At 47.4% G+C, this 12,309-nt stretch overlaps 2 protein-coding genes and 1 long non-coding RNA gene across 12 annotated transcripts in view; 2 read left to right on the forward strand and 1 right to left on the reverse strand.

Annotated features, from left to right (window-relative positions):
• The window catches only part of BCL2L11 (BCL2 like 11), a 93,679-nt gene that overhangs the window by 49,922 nt on the left and 31,448 nt on the right, over positions 1 to 12,309 (forward strand). For 2 of the 9 annotated variants that reach the window (XM_083433189.1, XM_083433188.1), the window contains exon 3: positions 10,624 to 11,033. In XM_083433189.1, the coding sequence (XP_083289315.1) occupies positions 10,624 to 11,033 (410 nt within the window). The other 7 variants (XM_083433191.1, XM_083433193.1, XM_083433194.1 and 4 more) reach the window with 7 other exon arrangements.
• Positions 1 to 12,309, reverse strand: part of LOC310674182 (uncharacterized protein) — a 276,582-nt gene that overhangs the window by 41,362 nt on the left and 222,911 nt on the right. The gene's annotated exons all lie outside the window — the stretch shown is intronic.
• Positions 1,380 to 4,771, forward strand: LOC310674265. Its single transcript, XR_014509494.1, has 2 exons — positions 1,380 to 2,287; positions 3,274 to 4,771. It is a non-coding gene; the product is annotated as an uncharacterized lncRNA (long non-coding RNA).

The following is a 12,309-nucleotide window of genomic DNA, read 5'->3' on the forward strand; positions in this document are numbered from 1 at the left end:
AACCCAGAAATAGTGCTTCAGGTTAAGAACTTTGCTTCAGGATAAGAACAGAAATCAGGCTCCAGCGGCACGGCAGCAGCAGGAGGCCCCATTAGCTAAAGTGGTGCTTCGGGTTAAGAACAGTTTCAGGTTAAGTACGGACCTCTGGAACGAATTGTGAAAAAGGCTTCAAGAATAAACCCCAAGGAGCAATCCATTCCCACTGCCTTGCGGAACGTCTTGAGGAAAAGAAAAGGCTAAGGCAGGGGTAGGCAACCTAAGGCCCATGGGCCACAAGCCGCGGCCCACGTGGGTTGTTTGAGAGCCAGTGTGGTGTAGTGGTTAAGAGCGGTAGTCTCGTAATCTGGGGAACCGGGTTCGCGTCTCCGCTCCTCCACATGCAGCTGCTGGGTGACCTTGGGCCAGTCACACTTCTCTGAAGTCTCTCAGCCCCACTCACCTCTCAGAGTGTTTGTTGTGGGGGAGGAAGGGAAAGGAGAATGTTAGCCGCTTTGAGACTCCTTAAAGGGAGTGAAAGGCGGGATATCAAATCCAAACTCTTCTTCTTCTCTTCTTCGTTTAACCAGCCCACGAGCCGCCCCCCAAACTGAGCTGCCCACTTGGTGAGTCCCTGCGCGGCACTAAACTGGTGCAACGTGGCACAGGGACTTGCTTCCATGGTGCCAGAAATTGCGTCTGTGCATGCGCAAATGCCAGAAATCGCATCTGCGCAGACGTCAGAAATCACAGGCGCGCACACAATCCGGCCCACAGAGGGATCTCCGCTAGAGTGAACCGGCTAAAGTGAGGTAAAGCTTGCTGTCCCCTGGGCTAAGGAGTAAACCCTGCATACATCTGAAGTGGAGTCTCTAAGGTGGTTGGATGGCAGCTACTACTGCAGCCAAGCTGGTGCAAAATGTATAGCATTGCTTTCCTTTGGACCACATCAGCGAGGCTGAAAGGAGGCAGGCAGCCCAGGATCTCCATATACACTGCCCAGATTTGCACCTCAGAGAAGTCACTTTGGTGCTGAAAATGCAACAAACTTTTACATACCTCACAATAGCTAGGGTATTGGTGCTTATGGGAAATAATCTTTCAAGTTCTGAACATCAGATGGGGAAACGACTGCCATTTTGTTTTCCATAAATGTCATCTTAGCCCACATGCCTGCACCTCTAGAATTCATATTGAGTCCCCATTCCACAGCCACTGCTCAGCTGTAGTAGCAAACAGTTGCAGCGTACAATTCCACATGCCTGAAAAGTGGTCGCCAGGTCTATTCCTATTGTAGTTTGTACATTAACTTTGATACAGGTTGTGTTTGAAAAGCAAATAGCATTATTTACTCTCATACTGTCTCATTCTGAAGAAGGGCGTGGATTATTTATGTACTGTTCCCAGTGTGGTGTAGTGGTTAAGAGCGGTAGTCTCATAATCTGGGGAACTGGGTTCGCGTCTCCGCTCCTCCACATGCAGCTGCTGGGTGATCTTGGGCCAGTCACACTTCTTTGAAGTCTCTCAGCCCCACTCACCTCACAAAGTGTTTGTTGTGGGGGAGGAAGGGAAAGGAGAATGTTAGCTGCTTTGAGACTCCTTAAAGGGAGTGAAAGGCGGGATATTAAAAAAAAAAAAAATCCCAACTCTTTATATAGTGGAATACCTTCCTCACTTTTCCCCACTCTACAAGGACCATATTTGGTAAAGTGATGTGTGGCATGATAACTCAGGATTTCTCCTTCACTCTGTTTTCTAGACAGTATGTAGGCCTGCTCTCTAAGGTGGACAGTAGCTCCCTAGGAAAGGACAGAATAGGCTCTACCCGAGTGAACATAAGAAGCATAGATTCTGGATCAGACCAAAAGTCTATTTAGTTCCGCATTCTGTTATTACAGTGGCCAACAACCGCCATAGCCTTCAATTTCTGTTCCCCAATGACTGGTATTACTAGAGGCATACTAGTGATATTCGCATTCACCAAAGTTAAGGAGTATGGTTGGCATCCGTCTACCTTGGGAGGCAAAGGAGGAGTGCACCTTTGCGGGTGAGGTCAAACCATTAGAGTTACAGCGCCTGCTGTGGCTGTAGAGACCAATACGGGAAAGACATGTTTTGTTGCAGCTGGGGCCGATGAAGGTGCTCTCTGAAAATGTGTTCTAAATCCTGCTTTATATCCTAAGGCAAGCATAGCTCTGCTGAAACGAGTTTAAGAACAAATATAGCCTCAGCCTTCAACCAGCTAAACCTCTAAACTATAGGCCATTCAAATTAGATACAAATTACTATTATATTATTATAAATTATTTCTGTTTATATATATATATATATATATATATATATATATATATATATATATATATATGCTTTCGTAGATTTTCACGGGTACAGGAATGCAGGTTTTGGTGTCCTCGGGTGTCTTCCCGTGTAGAAGTTGGGGTGTCTAGGCGACGTTTCGACGAGGTCTCACTCGTCATCTTCAGGCTGGTGCTTTCGGCTTCTTGTTACTGGAACAGAGCAGGATCTCAATGTTTGAGTTCCTATAAATACTGTTGAGGAGGTGTGGTGTATAGCCTCCAATGTTCTGGGCAGAGAGGAGGTTCCCAGGCTAGTGTGCCTTTTCTTCTTTTGTTCCTTAATTACTTGAGGGATATCTTGAGTGATTTCTTGAGTGATTTCCTGAATCCCACTTAGGTGGGTCATTAGGTGTGGATTAGTTGCTAAAGCCTTCGTGTCTTGAACTCTTGAACTTTGTGAAGAGTTTTTCTGAGAAGATGGCTGTACTGCACTTGGTTGTGCTCTGGCTTGGCTTCGTGTATATGCTGCACCCCCCTGCAATCCCTACACAGATCTGGCTGGCACAGGCCACAAAACCACAGCTCGCCCCTATACACGAAGCCAAGCCAGAGCACAACCAAGTGCAGTACAGCCATCTTCTCAGAAAAACTCTTCACAAAGTTCAAGAGTTCAAGACACGAAGGCTTTAGCAACTAATCCACACCTAATGACCCACCTAAGTGGGATTCAGGAAATCACTCAAGAAATCACTCAAGATATCCCTCAAGTAATTAAGGAACAAAAGAAGAAAAGGCACACTAGCCTGGGAACCTCCTCTCTGCCCAGAACATTGGAGGCTATACACCACACCTCCTCAACAGTATTTATAGGAACTCAAACATTGAGATCCTGCTCTGTTCCAGTAACAAGAAGCCGAAAGCACCAGCCTGAAGATGACGAGTGAGACCTCGTCGAAACGTCGCCTAGACACCCCAACTTCTACACGGGAAGACACCCGAGGACACCAAAACCTGCATATATATATATGTTATTCATATTATTATTAGGTAGCAGCATCATTTGTGGAAACTGCATGCAGTATGTCTTGTTAGTGCAGTATTTAGTGTGTACAGCATCTATTATACTCGAGATGATACTCTATCTTGGTTTTAAACATTTTTCACTAAAATATTTTGTTAAAGATTAACAGATTTCTTCAGAAGTCAGTTGTAAACATTATGGTTTTTTTGAAAAGTTGTCCATTTACTAATAAAGGAATCTCTGTGTCTTATCCTTTCATGAACCAGCTGTTTGCTTCTGGTTACGGCATGATACATGTTCAAATTATGGAACAGATTGTAGATAGGTGAAGGGAGATCATCAAGGTGGGTGGTAGGTGACTAGAGGTAGGTGACTACCATGTAGCATAGTGAGAAGAACAAACAGTAAGGTTATAGAGAGCGTTGTCAGCAGAATTGATTTCAAGAGGAGAGGACTTTTCCCCCCAGTGAGTGTGAAGCAAGGGATGGAATTAACAGAAATGTGTCTGGATAGAATCATACGGGTATCAGTGGCATGCACGATGTGGGTGGATCTCAAGGGACCATCTGCCTGAGCCATGTTCTAGAAGTCATCAGTTTAATCAGGACCGCAAAAGCTGATTCTGAAGCCAAAAAACATATTCAGAAATATCACATGGTATGGTCTTCACATGACTATTGTGAATAAGCAATCACACTTGACTGCCCCCACTACTTGGGGAAAATATCACTGCCTATAGAAAATCTGTTCAGTCTGAAGAGTTGATGGTATATAGTTAATGACAAATTGGGTATGATACCAAATGTGGGTTAAAGTGGATATGTTTATTTGATGACCTGTTTTTTGGAGGGGTGCCATGTTTGTTCCCCCGCCCCCTTTCCCTCTGTCTTCTATGATTTGGGTTATATGCAAATGTTTTACCCAAGGGGTTGCTTTTCTTTTTTTGATGGGGTGGTGGTTCCGAGCATCACCAGTTCTTCTTCTGGTAAATGGGTATTTGGCCGAGAATATGGATTTCCAAAATGGTTGGGGATCTCTGCCTTTATCGAACACATTGCCTTCAGATGCAGTGGAGGATGCTCCCCCATCCCTAGTGTTGAAAGGAGAGCAAACGGGGCCTGTTTGCTCAGCTTTTGTAAAGAAATGGAAGCGGTGGACCATCTTGTCACTTGCCTCAGGCAGAAAAAATGTCAGGCCAGCAACAAAATGCGGAGGACCACAAGCCAATCCCGGCACTTGTCAGCTCTGTTAAAAACCATTGTCTTGAGTCTGAGCATCTTCCAGATGTTTTTGCCAAACCTCCTTCTTGCTTCTGAACATCTCACACCCCCTTCTGTTTCAAATTAAGCAGTCCAGAATAACTACCACCCACTCTGGTTTCATACTCAGCTTGCCTTCGCATCTGAGCCTTCCTTCCCCTAAAACAGATTATGTGCGCTTTGGGAGGAGAGAGTTAAAAATACAAAATAAAATAAAAGCACCTGACGGCAGGCAGAACGGCGTTTCTGTTTGCTTTTGAAAGAGAAACTTCACCCCTGTTAAAGGCACCTTAACGAGTAGCGCTTTGCTACCGTCTCATCAGGCTCTTGGCTGTAGGAGGCGAAAGGGCCGCGGCGAAACTATGCTTGGTTTCGAAACCAGCGAACTGTTTCTCGTTCGCGCCGACTGCCTGAGGGAAAGAAAGAAAGAAAGATAGATTCGCCGCCGCCGCCGCCGCCACCCTACGTGGAGCCGGCGCGCGGGGTTGTTGTGCAAGAGTTTCCCGCTAACTTCCACCAACTTCCTCCCGAGCCTGGCAGTGGACGAAGTTGTTGTCATCGACGCAACGCCGGCTTCTTATCAGTTCTGCATGCCGGCTGTCTTAAATATATATTTCTATATCTATATATCTCCGGCCTCCCTCAGGCGCGCGGGCGGCTCCGCCCTCAGGTGATTGGCGCCAGAAGAAGCCTCCCGCGCAGGAGCGAGAGCGGGAGGCCGACCTGGCAGCCCCAAGGCGCCTTTTTCCTCCCTTCAGGCGCGCGCGGCGTGGGCAGGCAGCAGCCGCAGGCAAGTGGCGGGGAGTCCCGGCGGCGCCCAAAGGCCGGCTTCGGGTCTTCTCCTTAACCGCAGTCTTGGGAGAATGCCGGAGGAGGAGGAGGAGAAGGGCCGCCCGGCAGCCTTACCTCGTCCCGTCCCTCTCACGCATTTCTGCGCGGTCTCCCGGCGCCTCACGCCGGGCCGGCGGGCCGTTTAGAAAATAAGGCCGGGCGTGAGGAAAACGCACCTCGAGAAATCGGTGCTGTTTAAAAACGGGCAGAGGTCAGTGACGCCGAGGCGAGCGGCGCCGGGGGGTGGCGGTGGGAGATGTTGTAAATAATAATAATAATAATAATAATAATAATACAGTAATAATAAAGTATTTAAAAGTGTGGCAAGCTGTAAAGCGGGGCGGGGAGGAAGAAAGGTGAAGAAAAGGTGAGAGAAAGGAGCGTTCCTGAAGTAAGGATGGGTCGTGGTTTTTGAGGTGTGGAAAAGACGGGTGGGGTGGTTATTTATTTATTTATTCAAAGGCATTTGCACTTCTTTAAGCCGGCCTTGGGGTGGAAATGGTGGTGGTGGGTGCGAGCAAAGTATTTCATTTATTACTGTATTTTTAATATTGTATTTGGATTTTTCAGTCCCAGGTATCAAAAGGCTTGGGGCCTTTCCTGCCTGCCTCTTTTTTAATCTATCTATATCTATCTATCTATTTATCATCTATCTATATATCTATCTATCTATGTTAACACCCTGAAATTTGTCTCCTATCAGGTAGCCTAGATGTAAAGTTGGGCTGTTATGACAAGGAAGGTGAGTATATTGATAAAATGGGACAGTAGGTGACTCAGGGGAGGAGGAAGGATTTAAGAGGGCTGTGACATACTGAGTGGAGAGTGATAGAAGTGAAAGGGCCAGACAGTTAAAGAAAGACAAGAAACTTTATATTTGGTCCTAATGGGTGGGGGTGAGGGAAGGTGACACATGTGTGCAAGTATGGTGGTGGCTAGCTGGATTTAGGACCATGTTGGTGTGCAAGGATGTGGAAAGTTCCTTCCAGGGCAAGGTATGAGGCACATGTCTAGTTTAGTTTCTTGATGGAAAGAGTGAAGGATATAAATGTACTAAATAAGAACCCTGGACTCCCTTCTCTACATTTATTAGAGCATCGGCTTCCTTCTCTCTACTTAGAACCTTAATCTGGTATTAATTATATCCACTTGTTATATAATTTGGTACGGTATATTACCCACTCCCTGCCCAGCATCAACACTGCACACACTGTCATTTCTCCCACTTTTCTGCTCTTGCACAACTGTCTCCTGTGCTATTTCATCTCTAGCCCCAGTCCTCTTAGGTGCTTACAACCTTACTGTTTTGTTTTTTTTAATAATCTGACTTTTTTTTAAAAAAAACCAATCTAAATGAACCTTGGTTGTTGTTTTTTAAAGGCCTGCGTTATAATCGGTTGAGGGCACCAGAACTTAATAGTATCCCATAGCCAATCAGCACTGTGATTGTTTGGACAGGCAGCTAGCCAAGGATAGGTAGGCCAGTAAAAAAAGAAAGAAAAAAGGCCTGTTACCAATAAGGCATGCAAAACTTGGTTGCATTGTCACTGCTGCTGGTGCTTCCAGTTTGTGAAACAAGTGTAGGGTGTCATTTTTATATTTAACATTTCTATCCCTGCCCACTCGTCTTCCTAGAACCTTAAAGCAACGCCATCTTGTGAGGCAGGTTGGCCTGAGAATTAGTGACTCACCTGAGACAAGTCAAGGTTTATAACTAAGAGTCAAATCAGGATTTCTCAAACTCAAAACTGAACAATGCTGCACTACATTCTTTTTTTACACATTTTTTGCAAGGTTCTTTCTGGTTGATTTGAGTATGGATAGGGGTTACTTTGTGGAAGAATGAGAATGTTAATATTAGAACTCAAATTTGTGTCTTTGGAAGCATTTGGTGGAGTACAAGGGCTGAAGAAGGCATGATGACTGCTTGGAAACTGTGTTTTGTGAGAATTGTGTGGTGAGGACAGGACGCTGTGGGAGCAGATCTGCAGTGCTGTGTGCACTTCATAGTGTGTGCATGGAGAATGAGGGGACTCTAACATACTGAGGGACTTTACATGTACAGGAGAAGGCATTTTGGAGGGAGAAATGAGGCATGTGCTACACTTGTGTGGAACTTAAATGGGTTGGGCAGGGGCAAAAGTAGGCTTTGTTTCACCTGGGCCAAAAACCCAGTTTGGCACCCTACATACACATTTGCATACACACTACACAGGCTGCGAGCCTTAATGCACCCCTCTGAAGGCTTCACCCAGGCAAAAAACATGCCCCCTGCTACCGCTCTGGGTTGGGAGAGGAAATTGACAATTTATGGAGGCCAGGTGAACCTGAGGATGTGGGTGCTAGCTGTAGAGGGAATGAAAAGGAACATCCTGTAGGGTCTTCTGTGGGTTTGATAGGTATGCCATTTCAACTGGAAATTTTTGGGTGGGGAAGAGACTGTTTGACTGCTGTGGTTGCAATAGGGCCTGTTTGCAGAAATGAGTGGATTGCTGACTCAATGGGGACAAAGTGTGTGTCTGGATAGGTCTGTTAATAATAGAGCAAGAATTTGTTGTGAGGATAGTGTGTGGCTGTGTGATGCTGGGGTGAATTTTGTGTGTGTGTGTGTGTAAGTGAGAGAGAGAGACCTCCGGGTATAGGGTGATATATAAATTCAATAAATAATAACAATATATAATACACCAATCCATTAAGTGTGAGGATCTGGTAAGGGTGTCAGCTGTAAGGATGAATGGGGTGTTGGTGAGACTGTGTAATTTGTTGTGGGGGGTGGAAAGAAAAAATAGGGAAAAGGCTGGTGAAATGCCATAGCATGCCGTGAACGAAGAGTCTGCGCTTGGATTGGTAACAGACTCTTTTTCAAACCAGTGATCTGAGGGTGAGAGAACTGGGCGTGGATACTCCGGTTAAGGCAGTAAATAGCCTCTGGGTGTAGGTTTGTAGGGATGCTAAGCAGAAGCAGGGCTGAGTCCAGTCTTCTGGGTGAAGCTCGGACGAGGTGGGGGCAGTCTCTCGATTCCTCCGTGGCTTTGCATCTGACGAAGCTTAAGCTTTCTTCCTCGAAAAACTGGTGCCGCGGTAAACGCGTTGCCAGGTTTTCTCGGGTGTGTGTGGTGCGCGCGCGCGCGTGTTCCTTCCACATTCTTTGTAGGGTTCTCCCCACCCCACCCCCCGCCGTTTAAAAACAAAAGTGGAAAGTGGGTCGTCGGGCCAGGGCGTAAGAGCGGCTGCTGCTGCTCCTTGCAGCAGAACTACGTCTCGATCGTCACCACCACCAGTGCCGCGGCGGCGGCTCCAGGAAGCTCCTGAGGACATGCGAGAAGGGAGGGAGGCGAGGAGTGGGAGCGAGGGAGGCGGGCCGTGGCGCAGAGCAGGGTTGTGGCAGGCTGTGCGCGCGCGCCCGCGCCTCTCCCTCCCTCTCTCTGGCCGAGTTTGTAAACACAACCCTCGCGCTGAGGTGGGCGGAGCGCGACCGCCCTGCCGCTCCGGATTGGCCTCGAATCCTCGGCGAATGTTTTTACAGTGGCGACTGGGCGGGCGCCTAGCCCTGTGTTTGGAGAAGCGGTCAGAGCGCGGCAGTGCCCTCCTGGCTGGCTGTGTTTTGTGCGTGCGGCGGGAGCAGCGGCAGCAGCAGCTGCAGCGGCGGAGAGCTTTTTGTCCCGGCGCGCGCGCGGCGTGTGTATATGTTTGTGCGCGTCGCCCTCTTCGCCTCTGCCTTCGCGGAGGAGGAGCGGGGTCAGCCTAGGGGAAGTTTCGGGTTTGCCTCGGGATGACTCAGACGCCATAAAGCGTAAGTAGCGGCCGGGGGGATGGGTGCGTTTGCGAGTGTGTGTGTGTGGGATGGGCTTGTGGGCCGGGGTCTCTCGGTGTGCGTGCCTGTGTCTCCACCCCTTCTTCTTATCCCCTCCCCCTTTGTGTGTGTGCCCGTCTCTGGGTCTGTTATTCTCCTGCCTTGAGCTCGCTCTCCCTTTGTTGGGTTTCGTAGCGGGAAGGGATTTGTCCTCCACGTTCCCTGTCGGGCTGCCGCCCGGTGTCGTTTCCCAACGAGCACTCTTCAGACCGAGGAGAAGCGACTTGAGCTTGCAGTTGAATTTATTTTCAAGTCACAGCGCGGGTGTTGCCCCCACCTCCCTCTCTCCTGCTCCCCTCCCCCCAAAGCTCCTTCCCAGGCTTTGCCTTTGCATGGCTATTTTCCCCACTACTCCCCACCTTTTTGTTCCGTGCTTGTGATGGTTTTTCCAACTTTTTGTATGCGTGTCTTTAAATTGACATTTTTCTTCAACCTGTTGTTGGTTGCGTCTCAATCGGGCAACGATGGAGCGCTTAGTCAAGTCACGCTAGACATTTTGGAAAGAAAGTAAATAAAGGTGAGTCGGAGCGGGTGGTGGTGTCTCCTCTTGTCTCCCCGCCGGAGTGACCGACTGTGGTTCGTTTCCTGCTGTTCCCTTTTGCCGTCGACCGAAACAAAATGTAAATAAGAGTCGCCGTGGCGTCTCGAAAGGTTTCGAAGTGAAACGTTTCCTTGCGTCTTTTTCTTAGCCCTATACCAGAGAGAAGGATTTGGTGGTGGCGAACCAACCGTAGAAAGGATGAGGGGAGGGGAGGAGTGAACGGAGGAGCACTTTGCAGTGTACAAACGCTATTGTTGTGACGCACTTTTACAACTGATTGCTCTTGCCAAACCTTCCAGACTTGCTGTGATCAGCATATTCAGTAGAACAATGGAGAGAGAGCCTGGCCGACTTCCCTGTCCTGCACAATCACGGCATCGACTGCTCACTTAACATTTCAACACTGTATCTGATCCTCCTGTCTAATGACTTGGAGAGGATTGGTGATCCAAGTTAATATTCCTTTTTCTTTCTTTTCTTAGCCAGTTGAACCACCTCCCCCCTCCCCTGCAGTCAAACTTGGAATGCTTGCTCAGCTGGCTAGCAAGTTTTGTCTTCAAACTTTTGTTGTACTTGTTTTTCCTTTCACCAGGAGAAGCTTTTTTTGTGAATGATGTTGGACTGGATAATACAGGTTGACATCTTCAATAGTGCTCACTTTTATTTTTAATTCTGGCATGCTGGTTAATTTGTACATGAAAAGGGGATGGAAAACACACAGTGGTTTGTATTTGTATTGTATTTCTTAATGACTGCATTGCAATTCCACAACTATTAACCTAGTCTTGGGCGAACATTATGTGTAATTTCAGTTGCCTTTCTCTTTTTCTCCTTTTATTTTTCAGGGGGAGAACACAAATAAAAGGCCCAATGGCAAAACAATCTTCTGATTTAACTTCTGAGTGCGGTAGAGAGGGTGGACAATTGCAGCCTGCTGAAAGGCCAGCTCAGCATCTTCGGCCTGGGGCCCCTACCTCCTTACAAACTGTGTACCAAGGTAATCATTCGGGCGAGCGGGACACTTCATCACCCAGTAGCCCTCAGGGACCACTGGCACCACCCTCCAGCCCCAGTCCGTTTGCTACCAGATCCCCGTTGTTCATATTTGTAAGAAGATCCCCACTGCTGTCCAGATCCTCCAGTGGGTATTTCTCTTTTGACACCGACAGGAGTCCTGCACCTATGAGTTGCGACAAGGCCACACAGACTCCGAGTCCCCCGTGTCAAGCCTTCAGTCATTATCTAAGCGCAATGGGTAAGCTAGACCATGGTAAGAAACATTTCCACTTGTGTTCTGAATTCAGCCTGCCGGTGAAGCTTGCATTTTTGTGTGTGTGTTTGGCCTTATATGAACTCTGAAAGGGGGTCAGTTAGTGCAGTGTAGTGGTTGAGAGACTGAACTGTGAGCCATGAGGTTCACCAGCTCAGATCTTTCCTTTGCCGTGAACTCGCTAGGTAGCCTTTTGCAAATTACATAAGCACACAAGAATAGCCATGCTGGGTCAGACCAGTTGCCTATTTGGCATGCTGTTAACCACAGTGGCCAACCAAATGCCTGTTGAAGCCCAGAATCAGGACAGATGAAATAGCAGTCTCTCCCCTTGTGCTCTCCAGTAGCTGGGACTGAGAGGCATGCTATCTGTGGTATAGGGATAATTTAACAGTGTGGTTTGACAAATTTACTGAGGCAATTGTATGTAAAATGTCTGGAGTACTCTGAAGTGTTAAATAAATGCTAGGGATTACACACACCCTGTATATGCTATAGGAATAGTATGCCAAGAAGTCAAAAAGAAACTGCTTTTCTGGGATATTTTCCAGTAAATCAGGAAGTTACTGTATATTAAGCGGCACTATGATTCTTACACCCTTTTAGAGTAGTCCTGTAATTGCAGTGAGGCTACTCTGGAAGAAGTAAGGGCCAAGCTGCACATGATGCTAAATGTGCCACTTGTAACATGAATGTTTTTATCATACTAAACAACTATGGAGTAGGGGTGATCAGGATTGGCACTGTGGTGTGCTGGAAGGGGGTTGAACAGTTTCCTCTGGCACAGTCCCGATGAGTGTTGCTCTTGTCTGCTTAGTATTGATCCTGGAAGTGAAGCTTTCATTGATGCAAATGGAAACTTTTTTACTGGAGCAAATAGTAGTGGGGTGGGGAGACTTTCACTGGACTGCAGTAGTGGTGGAAATGCTCCCTCCAGCACATCCTCATCAGCCCCTGCCCCTCCACCATACCTCTTAGTCACTGTTTTAAAAACATGCAGAAAACTAAAAATGATGTGCTTAGTGTCCTATGTAACTTGGTCCTAAGTTGAAGATTGCCATCAAAACATCTAACCTGCTGCCTATGCTTTTTTCAGCCATTGCTTAGAAGCGCAGGAAGGTAGCATCTGCATGTCAGTCTTCACCCTCCACAAGGCACTAGACATTTTTCAGGAATACACAAGCAGTGGCACTCTTGACTGGAAGCTACACCAGCTTCCATCCATGGTGGCCATCTGCCATCTTAACTTATCCGAAATGGA

The sequence above is a fragment of the Podarcis tiliguerta genome (assembly GCF_965153285.1).
Source record: "Podarcis tiliguerta genome assembly, chromosome: 3".
Lineage (NCBI taxonomy): Eukaryota > Metazoa > Chordata > Lepidosauria > Squamata > Lacertidae > Podarcis > Podarcis tiliguerta.